The sequence below is a fragment of the Drosophila rhopaloa genome, unplaced genomic scaffold, assembly GCF_018152115.1.
Source record: "Drosophila rhopaloa isolate 14029-0021.01 unplaced genomic scaffold, ASM1815211v1 contig_155, whole genome shotgun sequence".
Taxonomy (NCBI): domain Eukaryota; kingdom Metazoa; phylum Arthropoda; class Insecta; order Diptera; family Drosophilidae; genus Drosophila; species Drosophila rhopaloa.
This window is the reverse complement of record NW_025335034.1, coordinates 556,186-580,186: the sequence shown is the minus strand read 5'-3', so window position 1 is coordinate 580,186 and position 24,001 is coordinate 556,186. Positions and strand designations below refer to the sequence as shown.

The window sequence follows — 24,001 nt, the reverse complement described above, 5'->3', positions numbered from 1 at the left end:
CGCCACGTTTTCAAATTCAAGTCGCTAGGCTGGTCACACCGCGACCTTGCTCGGTTCTCTTTGGGGTCCGAATCTCTTTACAAACAGGTGTGGGATCACTTAGCTGCGTGTCGACCGGCTCTCCGGCTCCCCCAGAAGTATTCCTTCTCAGTTTTCAATCACGCGCGAAACCGGACGGAACAGGGCAACGCGTCTTTAATTAAAAAAGCTGAACAAATATGTACTCGAACGTACTTTACCCGTGACGTCTTTGGGCTTAAATCCTCTTCGAGTTCCCTTAAAATAGCCACGTTTTTGGTTAAGCCCTAACAGTATTGACCAGGTCGGTGAAGAGCTAGCTACCTCGCCTGTTATTGAAGTTATTGTAACCGTTGGCAACTGGCCACAGCAAAGTCTTAGCACCGAATATAATTTCCAATTACATACCCGCCTAAAAATAAAACCGAAACAAAAGCGGAATAATTTAAACAGAAGATGGCTGATGTAAAGTTCCTGGCCGTTCTGCCCAGCAATGCTAATGCCTCAGACCGAGTCACCAGGATGTCCATTAGCGGCTCCTTGCTCGAGAATCCCCAGCAGTAAGTCCCCAATAAATTTCCTGGGATTCTAATAGCTTTAAGAACTTGAAGAAAATCGATTAGCTGCTTCCTGCCAACTAAAGTGGCTCTTTCTTTGCGTGCAGAAATTTAAGTGCCCTAAAAATGTTTGACTATGTGACCCGATTAGACGAAATTCGCGAACGATTTACGGCGCACACATGAAACATACAAATAATCTATTAAGTTTATGGTGGTCTCCAAGCTCTTTTTTTCTAATTTTAAAGGCCAATTATGAGTTTATGATTTGTTAAGGCGATGATAGAAGACAATAAAGCAATCTTTATCATACGTAGTAGTCTGGTTTTTCTGTATCAATTCCCCACGCCTTATGACATCACCACAATTAAATTAAACCATACACGCGCTTAAAATGCCGGCAACGAAGAAAACAACAAAAGGCATAACAAATAGTTAAGATGAAAGGGAGAACAAGAATAACATAAATCATATTTATGTATATGCTGGTAGGTGAGAAGATCGTCAATCAGCTTATAAATAGTTGAATGAGCCTAATAAATCAGAACCTTCCGTTACATTTCTTTAGAATCCGGGTTCCAGGTGCGGCAACAAGACATATTTGATAACTGAAGACCTTCGATTTGTTATCTGTTGTTAAGATCGATAAGATATAAGTAATAGCTTCTGAAATATGTCGTAAGAGGCTACTTTTCTTTTGGATACTTGTAGTGCTTGTTCTAAGATAAGGGTGAAGCTAAAGAAAGTGACTAATGTATATTTTACAAAGAAAAATACGATGGGCAATCGTCAAAAATCCCAAATGCATTCCTTAAATGCTTGGCACGTTTTCGCGCCTACTCACTACGTCTGGGAGCTCCGGTCTACCAAAAAAAAACTTGCTAAACTGCCATGTGCCATAGAAACCATTATGATGACTAAGCATGAGGGCTCAAACATTCAAACTCTCGACGTCATTAGCACGATTGTGTGATAAATTATACGTTCCTTAAAATGCATAGGCACACACACAAGAAAATTAAAAAATTTGTTATTAAGGATAAACCATGAACATATTCAAAGGGCTTTTATATTAAAGCGATCTTCAGCACCAACATTTAACTTTTGTTCTAATAATAGCTTCGCCCATTAAAAAGATTTGTAAATTGTGTTTCTTGAATAGAGTATTCTTGGGCAATGATTGAATTTATTAAATATTCAAATATATTTTTGAAATTGGCATTTTATTATTATATCCCATCATTAATTGCATCATAATTATTACTTCGACATCGGGTCATTTTTGTAGCCTTATAGAAATATGTTTTTTTCAGATTTAAGAAAAAACTATATTTTCTTAAATCATTTAACAAAACCGAATATTTTTTTGAAAACAAGATTTGGTTGTGGTTTAATACCTTTGGGTTGTGACAAATAGTGGAAATTGGATCGTTAAGCGTGTTGACCATAATCATTAGATGCTTGTTAAACGAATTTTTAACGCGTCACTGAAAGCTGCTTATCGTCTTCATACAAAAATGTATAGTGACATATTGGTTTACAATGCCATACAAGCCCTTTATAAAAGCAGGAAGGTTAAGTCGTTTGAGAGTGTAGCTATGTAAGTCATTAGCACCTAAGTGGGATATCAACAATAGATTTGCTTCATGTAATTGCTTTTTTATCCTCTACAGATTCTCGGTGAACTTTGTCAACAGTACGAATTGCACGGACAACATCACGTATCACTTTAAGGTGGTGATACCAACGCAAACGATTATCGAGAACTACAAAAGGAACGGCGAGTGGAGCAGCCTGCACCAGGAGAAGTATCTGAACATCTTTGACGGTACAGGAGCTAGCGATAAGAACCCCAATATGAACCAGAGCTTTGCCCGCATAATGAACGAGATTGATGAGGAACTCCAACTTTCATCCACAGAAACCTCGTTTTGTCTTGAGTTCGCCTTCGACTACGAAAATTCTACGATGCGAGTCTACCAGGGCAGGGATGCGGGCCATAATTTCATAACCGAGTACGAGACCCTATTTTCCCTATCCGACATCCTGGCTATACAGGTGTGGGGCGATGTGCAGAAGGTCAATCAGTTTGCCCTGGCCTACAACTGATAGGGAGATAACCCCCAAATTATCCCTAAGAACCCCAAGGTAGTCCCTCAATTTTACCTATTCAATGATTTCTTCAATCGCTTCTTTAAAGTTCGGTGGAGGGGCACCATTGGTCCTAACACTGCACTATTTAATCCCCTCACCTGTAGTTCTAATTAGATTGTTGAATTTGGCACCCCATCTACATTATTTTGCTGTAGTAGCGACATGCTTTTTCTTTTTCCTCGTTTGTTAATGCGTTTAACTTTGTTATACTAAGACACCACACAAGTCCTTGCTTTAAATAGCGTTCCCTTTCAAAATGGACCTGGGTTTTAAACAGTATTAAATCCATATTTATTTAATTTGGAGCAGATTAAATTATATGAAAAATTTAATTGGTTTTAAAATGAGTTTGCTGATCTAATTGATCTTACAAAATATTTAGAATTATAATGTGTGCTTTTTGTTAGTTCTTAAGCACTTTATCTTGCCCAGTGATTGAACTGATTTTACTAGCTGATATCGCTTTGATTTGATTAAGAACTACAAATTAACACACTTGTTACCTATTTGAGTGTCAGTCCCATAAAACGCACCTGGTTTTTGGAACTATCCTCTGACGTTACTCTGGTACTGCTTATTGGCACTTCTCGCAGATTCTGTTTGGTTTTATGTTTGTAGTTGATAGTACTTGTAAACTGTTAGGCCAAAGAATTCTATGTATTAAACACGTTGAGTTTCTGTGCTTGCTAAAGTCTTCCATTTAGATTTTGAACATAATTGTAAGCTTTTCATGTAATACCTACACACACATACCACGCCAAGTATTAAAAATCGCCTTGACAAGTGCATTTCCTTAATTAAATGCGTAAATAGAAAAATTCATCGGAATTGGTTTTCTTTAATGCTATCAAATTTGGACTCGGAAATCGACTGAAAACGTGCTTGCATTTGTTTTTCGTTTGTTCGCATGGTAGAGTTATAATTACGAGCTATTCGGCAGATTTTCAGAAATCTGGCTGCCATTGGATTAACCGTCTGATATTGATACTTTCAGCGGGCGAGCCTTACCAAAAATTATCACGTAAACATTGGGGCCAGCCAGCCTGCCATCTGCTTTATAGCGCCAAAAATGAAGGCTCCAATGCAATACCAAACGAAATACACAAAACATACTTTTTGCCATAAATTATACATTATATTTATTTTTGCAATGGAATCATTCTTTTCACCCAAAAAAGGTATTTACCATTAATTTGTTTCAGCTTGTACATACATATATAGATACACAAATATTTACAATGCCTTTTCGTAGGAAACTTTACACACACATTAGGAGTCTTTTCTAATATAACTGCTTCGAATTACTGAATAAATACAGAATAACACAGACGTAAACTAAAATAAATTAAGGAATTCGAATTTTTAAAAAATAATATTGCACAAAGAAAAATGTAGCTAAACATAAACTAAAAGTAACAAGGAACTGGCGATCAGGTGATGGAATAGACCGCGGACTAGGACATGAGATAAGGTGTGATAAAACAGGGAGTCTACTTCTCTATTTACTTGGCTGCTGGTGCGCTGGGGTTCTGGAACTGGGGAAAGCCCAACTGCACGAAGTTGGCCAAAGATGTCGGCATATTGGAGTCGGGCGCTTGGGTGATCGTTATTGTGTTACCGGCCAGGTCTTGCGTGGTCACCACATGCATGATCTGTGCCGGCTGCGCCTGTGTTTGTGTCTGAGTCTGCTGCTGTTGCTGCTGAGAAGTGCGCTGTTTAATTTCATAAACACCCTTGGGAAAAATAGGGCAAGTTAGTGTTTGCAAATTTAAGCCACATTTACTACTCACCTTGTTGGGACCATTGCTACGCACTTGAGAAGGGGCAGATGTTACTGGGGCAGGAGCATTGGCTGCCGGAGCCGCATTTTCTGGTCGCGTTTTCTTGTGCATTTCCCTATGTTTCTCGTAGTGAAGTTTGGTGGCGAAATTTTTGTTGCAAACATCGCATGAGTAAAGACTTTCGTTAGCCGGCTGCGTGTGAATCCTGTTTATGGAAAAGGATGTTTGATGTTAAAAAAAATAAAAACCAGATTAACGTAATGACATTTGAAGACTTCTTTATAGAATTTAACGTAATAAATACTAACCGCTTGTGCTTGTTGAGGTTGTCCTTCCGCGAAAAGGGCTTCCTGCAGACCTCGCAAGTGTACATCTTTTGGCCTGAGTGGGAGATCAAGTGACGGGACAGATGCTCTTTGCGGCTGAAGGTCTTGTCGCAGCCGTCCTCCGAGCATTTGAAAGGTCGCAGACCCGCGTGCAGCTTAACATGCTGAGTAAGATGTTCTTTCTTCTTAAACTCGCGATTGCAGGTGGGACAAATAAGGGCAGGACTCGGAGTCGGCAAAAACGCTTCGTTGGCGTTAGGGGTCGCATTCTGCCCTTCCTGATTTGGTAAGGGAAGAATTTGTTGCGGAGGCCGAGCTGGTTTTGCCTTCTGTCCCGCGGGCTCTGGATTCTCGGGTGGCTTGCGCACGATCTTCTTATGTTGCGCCGCCAGCGGAGGTGGCTGGGCTTGGTTAAGTGCAGGAACGGGTAAAGGAATGGGCTGGGGAGCAGGGGGAAAAATAGGCGTCGTCGTGGGAGGCTTTATATGCGGCTTTGGCGTAGTCTGCATGGAGATTCGACTGATGGTAATATTTTGTTTGTTCAACATGGGCAACTTGGCGGGAGAGGACGCTTGAGCCGGAGGTGGCACCGAAACGGGCTGCTTGGCTACTACTTTGGTAATGGTTGTGTTCGAGGAAAGACGCTGCATGGCAGCCTGATTGGTCGATGTTGATATCTGGGGGGCAGTTGCAGCGGCTGCTGGGGGCTGATTTTGCTTCACCTGCGGTGGCTGCTTTGCCTGGGTCATTAGCCGTTTGAACTCATTGGTGGGTTGGTTATTAACTCCTCCTGAGGGTGAGACCACTGGAGTTTTGCTCTTCGGCGATGGCATTTGCTTTTGCCTTGGCGACGGTGTTTTAAAAGCGGGCGGTTCTTTAGTGCTCGTGGGCGTGGTGGGAGTCGCCTGGGCGTTGGTCACATTTCTTATCACCAACTGCGGATTTGTGGTGTTGGACTGGGGAGATCGGATGATTTGCTGGGAGGTTACCTGGGCCGTGTTGGGGAGTTGAGTAAGCTGTTGTTGCGGTTGAAAAGGCTGAGGAGGCTGCGGCGGCTGCGGCGCCAGAAATTGGTTTTGGGCCACCGCAGTGGCTGTGCCCTGAAAGCTGCTGCCCGGATTGCCCAGAGTCTGCGGTGTTAGTTGCAGTGTAGCCGGAATAGAGGTGGGAGTCAGCTGCATAATGGGCTGGCCGTCGGCGGTGGCCAGCTGAGGCTGCAGCTTCATTTGCACCTGGTAGGTGGTGGGCAGGACTAGATTCTTTGTGTCTATGTGGGCCACGATCTGCTGGTCCGAATTTTCGTCGCGAATCGTGATGGGCAGGAAACACTTGTTCGGTGAAAGCAGATTGGGGGTAGTCTGCGGGGTCGCTAGGCTGGAGAGCAGGGCAGCGGCATTAAACTGCGTCTGGGCCGGTGCTGCCGCAGTATTCGTCCCCGCTCCTCCTCCGGGCATCAACTGCAGCTGGATCTGAGGATGACTGCCACCGAACTGTGGCAGCGAGGTGGTGAATTGTGGCGCTGCCGGCGAAGAGAGCACAAAGTTAAATTTAGGTTTCTTGCTGTCGCCAGAATTGGCATCTTCCTGAGCAGCGGAGTACTGAGTGGTAGCCTGCAGTTGGTTGGTAAGTTGTTGAAGCTGCTGCTGCAGTTGCAATTGCTGAATCTGCTGCCACAGAGGCTGCAGTTGGTCGCCCATCTGCGGCTGTAACTGCAACTGGTGAGTGTTTACTGTAGTCACTGACTGCGGCTGCAGAGGAGGTGGCTGCTGAGGTTTGGCGGTGATATTGGCCTCTTTTTTCCCTAGCGGCGTTATCTTAATGTCCGGCTTGAGGCGGATAAATTCCTCTAACACTCTAAGCGGAAAAATATAAGAAATGTGTGAGAGGAAGCCTTAATGGGAGGAATTTACTACTCACGTCTGTCTCTCGCTTTTGATTTGCACTTCAGGCGAAGCTTGGTGGTGCTGCTGTTGAATCCCGTTGTCCACTGTGATGGTGTACTGCTGCTGGGGCTGCATTCCCACCGCCTGGATGATGCTGTTCAAGAGATTGCCGGACTGCTGAGCTCCGGAAGGAGCTGGCGCCCCTTGCGCCACGCTGAGACTCTTCCCTGACTCGTCCACCGCATCCCGGATGTACAGCCTGTCGGTGCTCGGCGCCGGACGAATGTTAAGGCAGTTGCTAAGCATGGTTTGTGAGTTGCGGCAGGTGGCGCGGAGTCCGTGGATCTGCTCCACCTGATGCACGCACTGGGCGCAGACTACCTTGGGCAGGCGATCTTTTTCATCAATCTGTAAGGGAAGAGGGTTATTAATCCAAAAAGAATTGGTATTTGGTTCAGGATATCAACCTGCAGCGAGAGGCACTCGAGGATCTTGTGGCTAAGGTTCTTGGCGCGTCCCTCGGGCGAGAAGATGTTCGTCTTGTGGTCGCTGCTGTCCGTGCAGATGCGGCACAGGTCGTGGTAGTTGATGCATCGGACGTTACTCCCGGCCGCAGCCATTTTCCGGTGGTTCTGTGATTTCCGAAATGCTATTTACGTTTGGTTTATTGCACATGCAAAATATTTGTTGTTTTTTTTCTGTCGAACGACGCTCACTGCTAGAGGTGACACATGCAAATACAGCACAGCTCGGAGTGAATGTCGATAACAAAAAAACTATCGGTTATATGACTATCGCGGATGTCTTAAGGGCCCACACATTTGTTTTATTTATTTTTAAGTTTTGAGTTGATGCAATTTTTTTAATATTAATAATTTATTGAGATCTTGAGACATGTACCTAAATGCGAACATAGATATTTCATTTTTGGTTATTTCTTATCTTACCTAGGCAAGAAACTATACGAGTTAATACCCCTTTACGTTACCTAATTTAACTGCTGATGATTAAGGAACTGTATTATTTAATTGAAATGACATAACAAATACAGTAAATAGTTTATTGTAACATTTACATTTTTAAAACCAATTTCACATTTGTGAAACTAAACGAAAAAAATGCGCATAATTATTGCAAACCAGTGGAACTCGAAACTTATGTTAAATAATGACATATTTTATAGCCCATCTAGATAAGCAATTCCTTAAAACCAAATAAAGAGTTTTTTTCGACCCTGATATTATAGATCATATATTTTTTAAATGTCTATTATGTCTTTCAGAATAAGACCCCTTCAATAAAGTACAATTAATAAGATAAAAAACAAGAAAATACAAAACTTGTGGGAACGAAGGATAACTGCAAAACCTTTTATAAAAAGAAAATGGCAAGAAATTGGAGTGCTCTAATTGGGAGACATTTTATTATCGCAAAAAGCCAATTTTTATTATCTTTAAATGACTGCTCTTACAACCATATAATCCTATAACTTGCAACTAGTTACTTAATAACCATTGATACTTGCAAATTCGACGCTCTCCCACCACTAATGCTATCGATAGTTATAGAACGCTCATCTAAACGGGAAAGGGATTTCTCGAAGTCGCTACAACGGTTATACTGCGTCGGCCATTTGTCTTTGTGAGCGTGACAGAAAAAGTTCTGTAAAAAACGAGCGAGAATTTCAGCAAGCAAGGAAAAGCAATCGTCTGATTTAAACTGGAAAAAATGGGTTCGCGCAACGAGTGCCGCATCTACGTGGGCAACCTTCCGCCGGATATCCGCACAAAGGACATCCAGGATCTATTCCACAAGTTCGGCAAAGTTACGTTTGTCGACCTGAAGAATCGGCGTGGGCCGCCATTTGCTTTTGTTGAGTTCGAAGATGCGCGGTGAGTAACGCGAATACACACAGACCAGCTGGCTGGAGGCGACACCCAACAAAATCGAGCTCACCCATATTCTTTCCCCTTTGCCCTCGGTTGCCCTTCTCCTTGCGATTGGCGCCAAAATCAGCGATGCTGATGATGCGGTGAAGGCGCGCGATGGCTACGACTACGACGGGTACCGACTGCGGGTAGAGTTCCCGCGGGGCGGTGGACCGGGCAGCTACCGAGGCGGCAACCGCAACGACCGCAGCCGGGATGGTGGCGGACGCATGGGCGGTCGTGGACCGCCGGCCAAGCGCTCGCAGTACCGCGTCATGGTCACCGGGCTGCCCGCCTCCGGATCGTGGCAGGATCTCAAGGATCACATGCGTGAGGCCGGCGACGTCTGCTTCGCCGACACCTACAAGGATGGATCCGGCGTGGTAGAGTTCCTGCGCCACGAGGACATGAAGTACGCTATCAAAAAGCTTGACGACTCGCGCTTCCGTTCGCATGAGGTAATTAAATTCATAATTAAACATTCAGATTTATTCGAATATTTAGGTAGGGAATTTACCCATGCATTTAATTTGACCATCATACATTATTCCAGTTTGAATTATTTATTCGTGATTCTATCAAGCCTGATGAATGTATTCCTTAAATTGCTATTCACCCTTAGAAATATTTAAGTTTCACCCACGAATATACTTATGTCCGGCACGAAAATGTTTGCAACTATTTTCTCAATACTAAAAGTATCCGAGTGATACATTTTAAGAATCTTATCAACATTAGAAGCTATATCAATTGAATGCCATACACAAGATTACTTCTTTAATTACCAAAATATTATGTATTTAAATAATATTATATATATTTAGCCATATGCTTTATATGCCAGACCAAGATTGTAATCACTAAAAAATTGGTTAAACTTAAAAGAATTTTTAGTTTAATCATTGGTTGTTGTCTGTTCTTATTTTTTAAGTTTTTAAAATAGATATTTTAATTAAATTACAAAAATGTATAATTCTTTTTCTCTACAGGGCGAGGTTGCCTACATTCGGGTGCGCGAGGATAGCGGCGACAACGACCGCAGTGGTGGCGGAGGAGGCAGCGGAGGAGGTGGTGGCGGCAGCGGCGGTGGTGGTGGTGGTGGGGGAGGCCGCGACTACCGCGACAGGTAAGTTATTCACTGCTGCAAAGCGTTGTCTTCCAATATTTATTTTATAAATCCCTCCGTACAGATCGCGCTCGCGCTCTTTCTCGTCAAGGCCGCGCCGTCGGGGCACACCCACTTACTCCCCAGTTCGACGTCAATCTTATTCCAGGTCTCGCTCACGCTCTAATTATTAAACACTACCAAGCATTATCCATTAATCTATAATATTTCTACGAGCAGGAAACGTTAGGAAAAGCAAGCTAAATTAAGAAACCACATACAATATATGTTCAAGACCCCCATATATGCCACTTTGTAAATTTGACTATCCAAGCCATCAGCGAACCATTCAAGTTTGATCAGTCAAGTTCCGAATTCTCATCGAAGACAACTAATTTCAAACACAACTTGCTTTTCCAAATGTATAACACGTTCTGAGAAGCAGAGAAGTTCTCTTAAATTACAATTCGCAGGGCATAATTTGACAAAAACAGTTCGAAAATGGCAATTGTAAACCAGGGAATTTTATAGGCTGCAACCCTTGACCATTCCTTGATTTGCTTTTGTTTTATTTTGAGCCTTTGCTCTGCCCCTGAACACAAAATTTATAATATAAACTCAATTTTGGCTGCATATTTACCAAGCATTATTTATTAGAATCTACCTTAACGAAAACAAGAAACATCGATACAGAATAAATATGTCTATAATGAGAGAAACAGAAACCCGAACACAAAACGCAATGTCAACCACATTGATCAACAAACTATTAATACTTTAATTTTTATTTTCTTCTCTTCCCCATTTTGCGCGTTTATGTTTGGAGAGTGATGAGGATGAGGAGGATTTGGAGGATGAGGATTAATGGAAGAGGAGGAGGAGGATATTTTGATGTTGATTTTGGCGTGGATTGGATAAATTTGGATTGAATTTAGAGGAGGCAGGACATGTCTAGAGATCTTATAAATATGAGTATGTTTATGAGATGGTGATCAGGAATGGATTTGGATTTAGGATTGTTCTGAGCCCTTCGCTAGGACAACGTGGGATGCAGTGTCCCACGGCTAACTCGCACCTCGGAGGAGGAGACAGGAATTTCGCATTGTTGAAGGATTTTGTGTGTGAGCTTTGGTCGTTTTAAGGTTAACGGATGTGTGGAGGAGGAGGAGGAACACGTGAGTTGCCCTTGGACAGGACTAGAGCGAACAGTTTCGGACTCGGACACATCTCTTCGAGCCTCGCCCCTTCTTCGGCATCCGCCTTACGGTCGGAATTAGGATTTGCTTGGACAGACCCACACTCATTGTTGTCGCCTTCTTTGGATCGCACCCCAGACACTATATCGCCCAGGGAACCGCGTATTTCGAGGCCTTCGCGCCCCAGTCGTTATCATTTCATGGATTTGCTGTGCATCTTCCAACGTTGACTTGCGCCCAACGCTGGATAGTGGATAGTGGTCCTTGGTCTGGTCCGCTCCGATCCGTTCCGGTCTCCCTCTGTCTCGCCTCTCAGTGGTATGTTCGATTGCCACATCTATTTACTTAACTTTTAATTTGCGTTTATTAGTTTTTAATTTACATAAAATACTTTTACCCAACTCTTTCGTCTCCATTGGTGTTGTTGCCTCCGAAATGTGGCGAAAATGTCGCGTGTGCGTTTTTGTTTTCCATGTTTTGACTAGAAGGGCGAAACATCTTAAGCCCCGACTATAGCCCGCCCACCTACATCATTTGCATGAACTTTCTTTTACCCAATACAATGTAATAATATCCACAAAAAGCAATTTTAGATCTGAGAAGAGATTACTATTGCGTTCTCTTTGCTTACCGATCAACCTACAAGTCATAGTCTTAACATATTTTTGAAATATAATCCACCTTTACAATAAATACATAAACTGAACGAATATCGTGTTATTTATTTTGGGAATTTTTAGAAGACTATACAATGGAGTGAATAGTTTATTTAGACATTCTGAACAGTTTTAAAGCATGAGTAACAAAAACTAACAAAAAATAATGGGCGTTTTGATTTGATAAAAAAGATGTGTATACAAATATATACGCAGGGCGGGAATATGTCAGGCTTAATATAATAAATAGAATAAAACGGTCTGTGAGAAAATAGTTTATACAAGTATCGCTACTTTTTATGTTTAAGGATAAACAATACGATGAAAGTTGCCTTTGGGTAAGAATTTATTGCAATATCACCAAACCTTATCATTTAATTTAAATTTAAACAACCCGCCATTTTATGTTTAACAGAGCTCTGTTAAATAGACAATTGACTTACCACATGTCATAAAAAAATACCATGTATGTTACTAGCAGGAAGAGTATTTTTCCTTTTTGCGTCGCGACCACACTGACAAACAAACTATAAAAGCAACACCCGCATTTTGTTGTTGGGTTTTTCAAATAAAAATCGCCAGCTGTTCGGACGCGCGTGGAATCCGGTCTATGTTTGTTTTTATTTTCGATCGGACGGGAATGGTTGCGGACGCTCGCTCGCCGAAAGTATTTGGAAATTGCGCACTTCAGAAGCCGTCGTTATAGAGGAATCCTGATATACAATAAAATATCCACGTTCAGTAAAAAAACATCTCACGTGGGCAAAAGTGCGCCAAAAGTTCGGAAAACCCCAGTTGCAAATCAAATTGAGTGCCCACGTAAATAATAATTAATTCGAAAAGTGCATGGCAAACTGTTGAACATAGTCTCGTGGGCAGTACGGATGTTCGTGGGATCCAATAGAGTGATTTACCGGGTCGGACCCTTCATTCATTAACTGCGGTGCGTTGGTGTCGCCGGCTTATCGCTGAGTTTTTCGGTTCCAGTTTTATTGAACTCCGCGGATCGGTTTGACCTATCTTCGGTTAGTCAGTTTAAAGAGGAAGTTAATTCGATCGCGATTGTACAACCAATTACCGGCCTTATCATCTAATTTGAAACACTTGGAACGACGTAAACTATTAATAGAAGGTGAAGTGATCAAAAAATAGGTAGACACCACTCAAGTTAACTTAATCGCAATCGTGTTTTGTAGTGTGTTATATATACAATTAACTGAAGTGAAAAACATACAGTTGGAGGTAAGAAGAACTGCATTTTATGGATGTTTTGCATGCCCACAAAATCGCTGCGATCGTTAAATTGCCAACTTAAAGTGCAACATCGGCAAATCTTTCCTAGGAGTCATTGTTCTCGTTGGCAACTTAAAAGGTTTTTTATTGATCATAACTTGAAATAATTTTTACGGGCTGATCGGCTGTTCCAAACGAATCATGCGATATTGCTTTTTATGAACCCATTAAGCGTTCCATCCTGATGAATGTTGTTGTTCTACGGATTCTTTGGCACTTCCGCATCATTTGGTAGTGAAAGTATGCCTTGGATTTGATCGTTTGGCATTGGTAATGTGACCCACTTTAGCTCGACACTTGGCAGCTTCCTTAGGTGCTCCTTCAGTAATTCGATCTGTCAACCCAAAGGTGTTGCCCCTTGTGGCAACTACCTAACTGCCAGCAATACAACCTACCTAGGGGTCGTCAAGGTCTCGTCTCCGTCGGTTTCCTGTTCATCTAAACGTACACTGTGGAAAAACATGAGTTCTGAATTGAAGAATATTATTTCGGGTGAGAAAAGACTCCTCACATCTCTTCCCATTAAGAATATTTATTTGTGATATAATAATTGTCCCCTTACGTTCGTAAAAATGTATTACTGACACAAACAAATGTATGAATAATAACCGAAAAATGTTTTCCATTAGACATTATTTTTAACAGTGCATATTTGCGCAGGCAGGTCGTTTGAGGCTCTGCCGCCAGGGCGTCTCTAATCGGAGACCTGTCCAGCTGACCGGGCCCTGCTCTTTGTCCCGCCCCGGCGTGTTAATCTTTTGTTGGGATGAGATGCTTATCACACCTACCGCCGCCTTGCGACAGGTGCAATCCGAGGTTTCCGCTGGAGCCGTAAAAAAAGCAAACGGCAACTGGCAGCCGTGGAAATGGGAAACCCTTTCCGCTCGGCCATTCAAGTGCCGCAGTTCGTTTGCTCGAATGATTGACGGGCGGCAACTGTGACCCCTTAACCCCTTGTCCGCACTCAATGGGCCGCATCGCGTAAGCAATTTATGTTAATTGTTGTTTGCCCGATGTGCCCCGTCATTGGGACCGGGAACATTGACTTAATGTTAGGGAAAATGAAATAAAATGCGTAAATCAACCCTCAATATTTACCGAGTTGCAGCTAATAGTGGGAATTTTCTAAGTTGACCCTGAGGATAAGTGGTAAATACTTTTTCTAAAATCGTTTGTTCTCAGTTAGCATAGAAAAATATTTACCTTAGGATAATAGTCGTAACAAATATATATATCCATAGATTAGATAACTAACCAAAAGTTTGCAAAATTGTTACGGGATTTAAGAGCTAGTAAGTAGGGAATTTCACAAAATTATAAAAAATGGGGAAGGAAAATAATGTAGTTCTACTTAAATGGATTATATAATAATTTCGACGTACACAATGAATCAATTTTAATTTTAGCAATTGAAAGTCCTTAAATAAACATATTTATTTATTTTTTAAGGGTATTTCATTTTTGTTTTGGTATCTTGGAGCCCCTCGTACTTTCCGCAGGCAGCCAGACCAAGCATTTAATTAGACACAAACTTTTATACGCGGCGGCAACAAGTTAAAGTCGCGAGCCTGGTCCGTCAGTCTAATTGTTTTGACTGAGGCAATTTCTCTGGCCTTTTTGGAGTCGGAGTTGGAGTGGCGGCCAGGCGGAAACTGGTTTGCCCGCTCCACGCAATCCCAGAGCTTTAATTCGGTCAGCCGCGGGATAAGGCTGATGACGATGACTAACGCTGGCCCCGAGGCATCGACCAGGGCAACGAGAACGGTCCAATTTGGCCTTTTACCGCAATCAGGTTTCGGTTTCGGCCCGCTCGATACGATACGTCGACAGGCCAAGCCGAATGGATGAATGAATGGCCGGCTGAATGAGCGATTGGGGGCTGAGCTATTCAGCTGGCCGGCAATCCATCATTCTGTCCTCGGAACTGGTTGACCAACACCACTTAATGAGTGGACAAGGCGTCCCCGACTCCCATTTGCATCCCCTCCGAGTCCCGATCACGATGCGGAGTCATTAGCCGCAAACTATGCCTATATGGGCTGATACCAGGCCAGACATGGCTCGCATAAAATACAGCCATAAAACCGACCGGGAGGCGGGCTCCATGGGGCACGCGTTTTGGGGCGCCGTTTAATTGCGGCGCGCGATTTGTGCGCGATTTTAAACGCCTCAATTTGCATTTTCCCAGTCGCTCTATGAATGGAAAATTAAACGCCCAATGGAGCAGCTGGTTATGCATGTCACTCTATAAGTAAGTGTAAATTAACACATGTAGCCGGACATCAATTTCAATTTTTCTTTGTCCCTCTGAGAACTGATAAGGACAATGGGTGGCGAACTCGTACTATCTGGGGTTAATTGGGAATTAAATGAATTTTTATTGAAATGTTTAAGAAACTATTAGAGATAGGAGCGGTGGTCGAAGATCGGTGGTGCAGGCACTCAAACAGAGCGTGAAACTAGACTAGACTTTAGGAATTTAGCCACCTTAAATCCAAAGCCAAACTTTCACTCAAATTAAAGTGAAAAATCATTTTAAATTTATGTTTACTCTGCTTATTTAATGTAAAAATTATATCGAAAATAAATTGTATCGAAAGTATTATATAAAAAATAATTAAGAAAACTCAAACTTTTATCAATTCTATCAAAAGTGCATTTTATTATAGGCATTTTTAAAGAATTCACTACTTTTTATTTAAAAAATAGTACGCATTTCTTTGGGTTCCTGTTTCTTTAACTCAAAGTCTTCGAAGGTACTTTATTTATTTTTAGCTTTCCTCTTTTAGATGAGCCGCACCATGAACTTATCGGCTTGCAGCCCTTGTTTATGACTCGAGATCTCTGGCCGCAAGGCGCGTTTTAAAACGCCAGTAAAAGGCAGCAAGTCGCGTCGAACATTAAGAACATTACACTGGGCCGAGGGGGTTGGGCTGGTAATTGTAAGCGGCTATTAAAATAATTTAACGCGCCTTCCGTTCGCAGCGGAACTAGTAAAGCTCGGCCGTAAGGACGGGCAGAAAGGATTACCCAGCCCAAAGGGATTAACATAATTTTTGCTAATATTATGAGCAAGGCTCGCAGCACATAATGCGCTTAGAAATATGGCATGAATAAAGACTGCATTAACCTGAATGGTGGCCACGGCGGCAGCAGCTGCAGGAAGGATTGTGGCATCGGAGTGCACGCAGGCTGAACTTAAGGGTGACGAGAAGGCGGTGGAAAAAGGGGGCATGATCCATGATGAGCTGTGCGGCAAAAACGCGCCAAAAAGCAGCGACGTCGACTGCATTAAAGTGGAAAATCCTGTCTGACAACATTTAAACCAAAAAGAAATATATACACAAACCTATAGTAAATATGTGAAAAATAAAACCAACAGCAACAACCACAAACAACACATAATAGGCGTGAAAAAAGGCAAAATGAGAGCAAACCTACCCAGTCCCATTCCCAGACTTAGACTTCTAGTCCAGGCCAGGATGAAGTGGGCAATGAAAATAGGGAGGTCTAGCAGAAAGAACAGCGACAAACAAAAGAAAGGAAACAAAACAAGTAAATTACCTTTCAATTCTAGGCGGGTTGCTCTAATACCCTAAGAAAAATAAATATTACAGTCATTGTTTGACATTTTGTTCCCATGGTGTTCGGCTACACCAAATACAACGTTTTACTGTTTGTGTTACATGTTTAGTAACATTTAATATACGAATTGCCGGAAACTGCAAAATTTTTTTATCAATATTTATGGGGAAAAATTTTAATAACTGTATTTAAAGCAATTATTAACTCTTGAAACTAATATGCGTTATTAGGTTTGATCATTAATAAATATAACAAATATATTAATAGAACAACAATTATAATAAACATCATTGATATTTTCAACAATTAAATTTTCCACAAAATAAAATGGTTCATCCTGTGTTTTCAATAATCTATCGGTCTACTGAAAACATTTTGGATACCTGATCCAAAGGCTAACTCAGCACTAAAACCATCCCGCATTGCACATTTTCGGTTTCGGTTTTGCACCATATAAACAAACGATGGGGCACTAGGAATCACATTTATAACATCAATAAAAGTTCGTGATTGTTTATCAGAAAAACAAATTAATAATGGAAATTCACATGTGGTTTTTCACAAAACAAACACGGACCAAAACATTCCCTCATTTATGTGGATGAAACAAACTCGATTAAAACTTTTTCTTTCTGAGTGTTAAAATGTTATTTATTATTATTTGTGCTTGCATAAAAATCAAAAGAAAAGTATAAATTTAAGGCCTGTTTTGGGTTGGAATGGAATATATCTTTGACTGAAAAGTAGTATCTTGTGCTTAATGATCTTGAAACTACTGTGGCATATGATTAATGATTCATTGCTTATAGATATATTATTGCTTATGATTAATTTGTTCATATTTACCAGACTTCAGAGTTATTTAATAATTCCCCATATTGCTGGCGAGTGCTAATTGAAAATATTTCCAAGAATTTCAAGTGTATTTTGCTAAAGCAATTTGTATTGCTGTCAACATATGCGAGTGCGATTTATCAGGTAGTTTGGTGAGAAGCCAACTGGCAACTGTGGATATTGTTTTGTCGAAACCTTTGCAAGGGAATTCTCGTGAACCAATTGTTCGATGTAAGGAACCACTCCATTGTGGCATTTCCGTTCAGAGCCAACCCAAATTCCTCATCCAAATTCCTACATTGACGAATTGACAAAAATATATCATTCGCATAGTGAATGCGCATTGTTTCCTATGAATGTTATGGCCATCGTTTTGTCAAAGTCCGTGGCAGAGAAGAAGATAAGAAATGAGCCGACCCAAAAGCCCTTTCGGCCTAAACATGTTTAATGCCCTTTGGCCTTTCTGTGGCTCACACCTTTGTGCATTTTACCGGGGAAATTAACGACAACTGACAGGCACAGAAAAAGGACCACGAACAAATTCAATTATAAACCGCGTGCGACAATATCTATAAATAATCTCTCTGTCCAGAACCCTCAATCAATTGCTAAAATGCTGAATAATTGATTCGTTTACAATGCCCTGCGCGACAATCAATTAACAGTCGCTCAACGAAGGCAATGGAAAATCTTACAGCTATAATCATAAAACAGCATTGGCAATAATAGAATAGCTAATTGTGATTTGCATGCGCCATTTCGAACTCAATCAAACCTCAATTCTGGCCGAGGGCGTTTATTTCATAATTCTGCGTGTTTCTATTTATTTGATGTAAATAGTTGTCAGTTTGCTTGTGGCATTGGTTATTGCCCGATATGACATATTTTTGCCATAAATCCACTTTTTTATTCGATTTATGACCGCTGATTTGTGGTGGGCTGTAATTGAAATAACGCTTATTAATGGCGCATGTTAATGTCTATAAAATGTTGGATGCCTCAGAAGCTATGCGCTAAAGATTACTGGCCTAGACATGTATTATTTATATGTAATAAATAAATAATGTTCATACAGGTGGAATGCTTTCTCGTATACTTTCAACCAGTGGTAATTGGTGCGTAACTTTTATTCCTACTTCCCTCTGAAATTCAATGAAGCGTATCCAAAAACATTGTTGAGTGCCATTCCAATTGATTGTCTATTTGCATTGTTAATTTTGCTCCATGAAATCATCGGAATGCAACTACCTGTTCGCCAAGCTGTATCTGCACTGAGAAAAATGTATATTTAAAATGATAAAATATTTGAAATGATTCAACAGAGTTTTGTTCAAAATATAATACCCAGAGAAGTCTGAAAATCATGCCAAGCCATTCAGAAAACAACATGATTCATAATTCTTGTCCTTAAAATTTATGAAAACAACTGACTGCTGACAAATTTTAACTAATATGCTTTTATTTGAGTGTGTCTCCAGGGGAAATGCGCAATAGTCCGGCGTAAAGTGTCAAGTCGCGAGTACCAAGCCCAAGATCAATGACTCCCATGTAGGAAGTTTGGGGGTGTGAAGCGGGTTCCGGGCGCTTATCAAAAGTTCTGGTCGGTTGATAAACAAGCGGCATGATAAATGGACAGCAATCAATAACGACGAGTTGGCTGCTTCCTCGGCCAGCCAGCCAGTTAGTCAGTCGGTCGGTCGGTTTGTTTACCTGCAATCAAAACAGTTTATGTTTTTCCCTTTCATTCTGTTTGCCTGCCTTGTATGTAAATATGTCCGTAAATACGCGGGCCAAATAGACGGGCAAACACGCCGAGGAGGGAAGACCATTCACTTCAGTCGCACTTTGTTTGCCTTCCTATTTGCGAACGCTGCGTATACGCAATGGGTGCAGTTTCAGTTCAATCGGCTTATGTTTAATTTGATTTTGTTAATTCGTTCAAGGTTGCCTTGGCGAAAAGTTACCGGAAAAAGCACAGTTGTAGTTTTTGGTGCTCGCATGTCAAGAGAACACTTTCAGAAAGGTGTTAGTGATAACACAGAAAACTAACAACCGACAGGCCAAACTGGGTTAAAAGGTGACTTTCAAGGGGGTCGGCATGCATTGCGCATACGCAGCGTGGCAGCGGAGTCGTAAACTCGAGAAAACAACCGCTCACCTAAAGTCAGTAAAGCGGCAGCTGTTTGTTCAATAAAAGCCAAACAAGCTGGCCTTAGCTCGGAAGCGACTCGGAGAAACAAAACGAAGTGGCAATACCCTACCCCCAGACTGGAAAGCCACTTCAACTCCTTCACCCCATCAACTGAAATCCTATTAATTCGCATACACGCTGGCACTGCAGTCATTTCCATGAGTTTTGTGCACTCAATTAAAATGCCAAGTTCACCGCCTGCCTGCCGCCATTCAAAACTGACAGCTGACAGATGGAAATTTGCCCGGCTAAGGAAAACTCCTGGTCCGGGTCACGGACTCGTCACTCATTCCACGGGCCAACTATCAATCACTCCGCTCATTTCGCTGTGAAGCAGGTGCAAATGTGTCAGTTGTAAATGAGCAGAAAGTTCGCAAGAGTCTTTGCAGTTGGCTTCTTGAAAGTGTCACCAGCTTGAGTGGGGAAGAGGGTCTGTTTTAATTGAGATGAATAAATGATAACGCTGCTTGATTAAGGATTTCCAGCTGTCCTGCTTTCCTTACTACCTTATTTGCTTTCTTTGCCAAGGTGTTAATCATTTCATTTCTCTTTTGCAGTGAATACTGGACTAAGAGCAAGTCTTATATATCAAAAGCTAAGGTAAGTTGTTCGCTCTAAAATCTATTTTAATCAAAGCCCAAATATCTAGTTTTATTGTTAGCTTTCAAATGCGTCCCTGAAATGAAATTACGTAATCCACCTTTGAGCAGGTAATTAGCCAAAGCTGCGGTCCATAAAATTCGTTTCTTCGCACTTGGTTGGATACAGCTGCCTTAGCCATTGAGTTCCTTTCGGTTCGCTGCCCCTGAAGCGGCGCAAATCGATGCACCGAATGTGGTTTGAACTCTCACCCCAGGAAAACCAAGGGTGGCGCGTAATTAATGTGCAAAATCACGCGTCTGCATTTAATTCACTTTGGTGCCTGGGAAATCGCCGAGTCGAGAAAGCCACTCGAGAGACGTGGCAACATTTTTGCACGCATTTGGCCGCCTGTCGATGCGATTGGGCACCGAGCATCCATCTTGGCCAGCTTCGTCTATTTAAGGGCATCGGCAGCTTTTTCCCAGCAATCGCGGAACATGCTGCTGCTGGCAATTGTCCTTTATTGCCATTCCTTCATTAGGCCCCAGTCTTGGATGGCATTTTAATGCAATTTTTATGCGCATTTTTGTGCGCTGTAATGGGCCTGTGCCTCGTTGCTCTTCCTCCAGCTCGGCATCCCTGTTGTCAATGTGTTACTTGTAAGATCATTTGAATTGTAATTCATATAATTCGCCGTATTGTTGTCTTGATGGGCCTTTGTGGCTCTGGCTGTAAGTGCTTGACTTTCGTTCCTGGGCAATGCAAGGTTGCTACTCTTCAGTCCGGCATCGGCTTTTTAATCAAATTGTTGACTACTTAAATGATGTAGTCATCAACTTATGTTTTAACTGCTAAATACATTGCTCACAAGCATACTTATTCCAAGAATCCAAATTACCCCGCGTATCAGATCGCAGCAGCTGCTGCTTTCGGCAAAATGTTTAATTGGGCATGAAACAAATTTTATCCATAGAAGTGCATTAAAAACGCATAAACCGCCTAAACAAACATGTTTGGCATCCGAGCGAACACCACCAAAGCGCCATCAAAGTGTCAGAAATGGAGCAAATGAAGGCATACACATGTGGGGATTAGGACCGGGCAGAAGCCGGCGGAGACATAAATTAGCCCATAATAAAGTTCAAAATAAACTCTGCTAGCCGCAGGGCATATAAAAATAGTCTCCAGTGGCTCGCAGAGAGGGGAATAAACCGCATTCAAAATTTGAGAAGACATAAATATGCATAAAAGTCGGAGAAGAATTGCGAAGCAGCTGCCGACTGCATTTTTTATCCATGCGGAAATCAAGTCGCAAGCTCAGCAAAAAAAACTATTAAATGTGTGTTTTTTTGAGAATTAGTAACTTTATGTTTTTTTAATTTTCCAATTTGCAAACAATTAAAGTGGAAACAACATTTACAATTACAAATGTAAGCACACAACTTTGCAGATTATATTAAAAGTTTGTACTGTATGAGTGACGAATAATATTTACTTTTTCACGAACTTTAAAGGCAAACATTATTTTCCCATTTTGTTTGTTAGGTATGTCTTAAAAGATGAATTGTCATTATATTATTGGGCAGCATTTTATTGGACTAGCGATTACAGAAATGAAATAGAAGCCACTTAGTAGGCCATGACGTCGTGCACCCGTCGGAATCGTTCGCCCGCCTGTCTTAGGGTCAAACCACGAGTCTCCGGCATCAGGACAGCAAAGGCCACCAGACCTATTACCATGATAATGCCCACGGCCACGAAGTAGGTGTAATAGAACTCGGGGGTGGTGGCGAACGTGATGATCACAATGATGTGGATCACCTGCTCCAGACACACTATCAGGCCGATCAGGAAGGGCTTTACGCGCATCGGGAAGGCCTCGCCCAGATAGACGGATGAGCTGCAGATGAAGAGTCCGGCGAAGAACTGAAAGGCCATGCCCAGGCGGCACACCTGCCACATGAAGTAGGGGTCGGCTACGTGCGCGTAGTCCCCGTAGACTCCGGCCATGCCCAGCATCAGTCCGGCCATGCACATGAGTCCAAGCAGCGAGACGAACTTCCGGCCCACGGTGTCCAACACGGCGAAGGTGATCAGTGCTCCGATCAGACGAAGTATGCCGAATATGATTGTGGGCCAGGAGTATGTGGATCCCTCCACGAAGTACGTGGTCCACTCCATTGAAATCGACAGCGGCATTGAGAAGGTGAAGGCCACGAAGCAGCGGAAGAACAGCAGCTTCAGAAAGGGCATCATGGACTCCTTCAGCTGCTCACCCACTCCCTGGCTGCTGCCCTCCACCACGTACAGCTTGGCCTCGTCGTAGGCCACCTCTCCCCCCTCCCGGGTCCAAAAAGCACCCATCAGCTGCTTCACACTGGCTCGCGCCTTCTGCTCCTGGTTCTGGCGGATGTAGAAGATCGGCGAATCGATCGTCATGGCTAAGCTGCCAAGCGAAATGGCCGCGAAGACAATGCCGAAGATTCCGTGCACCCGGTTGATGGTCATGCCTAAGTTCTGCGTCCACTGCGAATCGTAAATCACTTGAATGGCCACGCCCAGTGCCAGGCCGTACTGTTCCAGGGCGCAGCAAGTTCCTCGGTTCGTACTCGAAGCGATCTCGGCGCTGTGGATGAGGAATGGTACGGTGATCAGGCCGATGCCCACACCGCCCACATAGCGGGCGGCCAGGATTGACTCGTACTGGTAGGGAGCACTCACAAAAATAATGGCGTCAATAAGGTTCATTACACCACCAAGACCCTGGGGAGAAAGATTGATATTAGCCCGGGAATCTTTATTGATCTCTGAACTGTCACTTACATAAAAGACTATTTTGGGCAGGAAGGATGCGGTTATGGCCGCCACCACAGTTCCGATGATGACGCCAATAAACCAACTGTACTGGAACTCAAGGGTGCTGAAATAATTGACATAATTGGGGGACAAGTTCCAGCCCAGGCTTTGGGCCATGTCCATTCCGGCGTACACGAAAAGAAGCGTGGCTGTTGACGGAAAAGTTGTGGGATTAATAAAATCATTGTTAAATAAACAATAACAAATAAAAGGAAGCTAAACCGTACTCGATATACCCTTTTTATGATATAGATATTTATGACTTATTATGACTCTTTCTATTATGGAAGCTAGCTAATATACGGTAATTTCGCTTTTAAATATATTTAGATATGCGTTGCTTTTTATAAAATTATACAGATTTTTTATATAATTAAAATATAATTTCTAAAATCGGATGAAATTACTATATATAGAAAAAAAGATTTGGAAAAGCTTAACCCAAAAAGTATTGAAGCTAAGAAACAAGTTTCTGTAGAATCGGACACGCTGATGACCCTGATCATGAAGACAAATACTTTAAAAATGTGTCCTTTACTAAGTTGCAAACTTCTTACTAATTATGTCGATATGAGTTATTGTAGTGCCCCAATTCGAGTAATTACTCCAAAACATTATTTAAATTGTAGAGACTTCTGTGAACATTAGATTGATTTTAGGCTTATGCAAATCTCACCTGCTGTTCCAGATTGCGTTTGGGCGGCGGTGGCCCAGCGTCTGTTGTTTGGAGCGGTGACCACCACCGTGGCTTGTGGAGGTGGTGGTGGTGGCGGTTGCCGTCCAGTGGTGACATATGTTGTGCTTATTTGCTGGGGACCAGTGGTGATGTAGGTGGTTTGCTGGACGGGCACTGGGCCCCTGGTGACATATGTGGTCGTCATATTTCTTCCTTATATAACCAGAAAGCGGGCTGAATACTTCTTGACTCTCAGGATCGATTCGTTCGTTTTAGTGGCCAGTGGCAGACTGAGCGAGCTTTTATAAAATATTTCAGCGTAAGTAGTAGCTATCAGCAAAAAAAGATATCTGATAATTGATATATTTTATCAGCTGGTA

General features: G+C 42.3%; 5 protein-coding genes and 2 long non-coding RNA genes across 10 annotated transcripts in view; 5 read left to right on the top strand and 2 right to left on the bottom strand.

Annotated features, from left to right (window-relative positions):
• The first annotated feature begins 59 nt into the window (after positions 1-59).
• Positions 60-4,174, top strand: LOC108039740. 4 transcript variants are annotated; one of them, XM_017116828.2, is made up of 3 exons: positions 60-578; positions 2,249-2,403; positions 2,497-3,551. In XM_017116828.2, the coding sequence occupies exons 1-3, from the start codon at positions 475-477 to the stop codon at positions 2,682-2,684; spliced, it is 447 nt and encodes a 148-aa protein (XP_016972317.1). In that variant the 5' UTR covers positions 60-474; the 3' UTR covers positions 2,685-3,551. The 4 variants fall into 4 exon arrangements, with proteins under 4 accessions (XP_016972317.1, XP_044313350.1, XP_044313351.1 ...); XM_044457416.1 differs by lacking the exon at positions 60-578 and adding an exon at positions 1,946-2,175; XM_044457414.1 differs by lacking the exon at positions 60-578 and adding exons at positions 1,951-2,175; positions 3,724-4,174 and having other exon boundaries at positions 2,249-2,723.
• Positions 937-1,669, top strand: LOC123037317. Its single transcript, XR_006417437.1, has 2 exons — positions 937-1,067; positions 1,144-1,669. It is a non-coding gene; the product is annotated as an uncharacterized LOC123037317 (long non-coding RNA).
• Positions 4,175-4,231: 57 nt separating the features above from the next.
• LOC108039739 (transcription factor Sp2) lies at positions 4,232-7,442 on the bottom strand. Its single transcript, XM_017116826.2, has 5 exons — positions 7,187-7,442; positions 6,754-7,127; positions 4,819-6,690; positions 4,520-4,715; positions 4,232-4,462 (listed from the first exon to the last, which is right to left on the bottom strand). The coding sequence occupies exons 1-5, from the start codon at positions 7,337-7,339 to the stop codon at positions 4,232-4,234; spliced, it is 2,826 nt and encodes a 941-aa protein (XP_016972315.2). The 5' UTR covers positions 7,340-7,442.
• An 881-nt stretch (positions 7,443-8,323) lies between these two features.
• Positions 8,324-10,477, top strand: LOC108039745 (serine/arginine-rich splicing factor 1B). The gene is made up of 4 exons (XM_017116832.2): positions 8,324-8,611; positions 8,736-9,105; positions 9,637-9,773; positions 9,838-10,477. Exons 1-4 carry the CDS (start codon positions 8,448-8,450, stop codon positions 9,944-9,946), a joined length of 780 nt encoding a protein of 259 aa, XP_016972321.1. The 5' UTR covers positions 8,324-8,447; the 3' UTR covers positions 9,947-10,477.
• A 416-nt stretch (positions 10,478-10,893) lies between these two features.
• LOC108039746 lies at positions 10,894-11,654 on the top strand. Its single transcript, XR_001769031.2, has 2 exons — positions 10,894-11,266; positions 11,319-11,654. It is a non-coding gene; the product is annotated as an uncharacterized LOC108039746 (long non-coding RNA).
• Positions 11,655-12,159: 505 nt separating this feature from the next.
• The window catches only part of LOC108052521 (extracellular sulfatase SULF-1 homolog), a 34,193-nt gene continuing 22,351 nt past the window's right edge, over positions 12,160-24,001 (top strand). Inside the window, exons 1-2 of the mRNA XM_017134924.2 lie at positions 12,160-12,846; positions 20,065-20,107. The gene's annotated coding sequence lies outside the window, so the exon portion shown is untranslated. The remainder of the gene's footprint in view (positions 12,847-20,064; positions 20,108-24,001) is intronic.
• Positions 21,660-23,896, bottom strand: LOC108041460 (D-xylose-proton symporter-like 1). The gene is made up of 3 exons (XM_017119394.2): positions 23,622-23,896; positions 22,913-23,094; positions 21,660-22,852 (listed from the first exon to the last, which is right to left on the bottom strand). Exons 1-3 carry the CDS (start codon positions 23,824-23,826, stop codon positions 21,719-21,721), a joined length of 1,521 nt encoding a protein of 506 aa, XP_016974883.2. The 5' UTR covers positions 23,827-23,896; the 3' UTR covers positions 21,660-21,718.

Coding starts and splice junctions, on each gene's coding strand:
- LOC108039740 (XM_044457414.1), top strand. CDS start 2,033: ATGCTTGTTAAACGAATTTTTAACGCGTCACTGAAAGCTGCTTATCGT. Junction 2,176..2,248: donor TCGTTTGAGAGTGTAGCTAT/GTAAGTCATTAG, acceptor TATCCTCTACAG/ATTCTCGGTGAACTTTGTCA.
- LOC108041460 (XM_017119394.2), bottom strand. CDS start 23,826: ATGACGACCACATATGTCACCAGGGGCCCAGTGCCCGTCCAGCAAACC. Junction 23,095..23,621: donor AACGCAATCTGGAACAGCAG/GTGAGATTTGCA, acceptor TTCCGTCAACAG/CCACGCTTCTTTTCGTGTAC. Junction 22,853..22,912: donor TGCCCAAAATAGTCTTTTAT/GTAAGTGACAGT, acceptor CTTTCTCCCCAG/GGTCTTGGTGGTGTAATGAA.
- LOC108039745 (XM_017116832.2), top strand. CDS start 8,448: ATGGGTTCGCGCAACGAGTGCCGCATCTACGTGGGCAACCTTCCGCCG. Junction 8,612..8,735: donor GTTGAGTTCGAAGATGCGCG/GTGAGTAACGCG, acceptor CGCCAAAATCAG/CGATGCTGATGATGCGGTGA. Junction 9,106..9,636: donor CGCGCTTCCGTTCGCATGAG/GTAATTAAATTC, acceptor TTTTCTCTACAG/GGCGAGGTTGCCTACATTCG.
- LOC108039739 (XM_017116826.2), bottom strand. CDS start 7,339: ATGGCTGCGGCCGGGAGTAACGTCCGATGCATCAACTACCACGACCTG. Junction 7,128..7,186: donor TCGAGTGCCTCTCGCTGCAG/GTTGATATCCTG, acceptor CTTCCCTTACAG/ATTGATGAAAAAGATCGCCT. Junction 6,691..6,753: donor ATCAAAAGCGAGAGACAGAC/GTGAGTAGTAAA, acceptor TTTTCCGCTTAG/AGTGTTAGAGGAATTTATCC.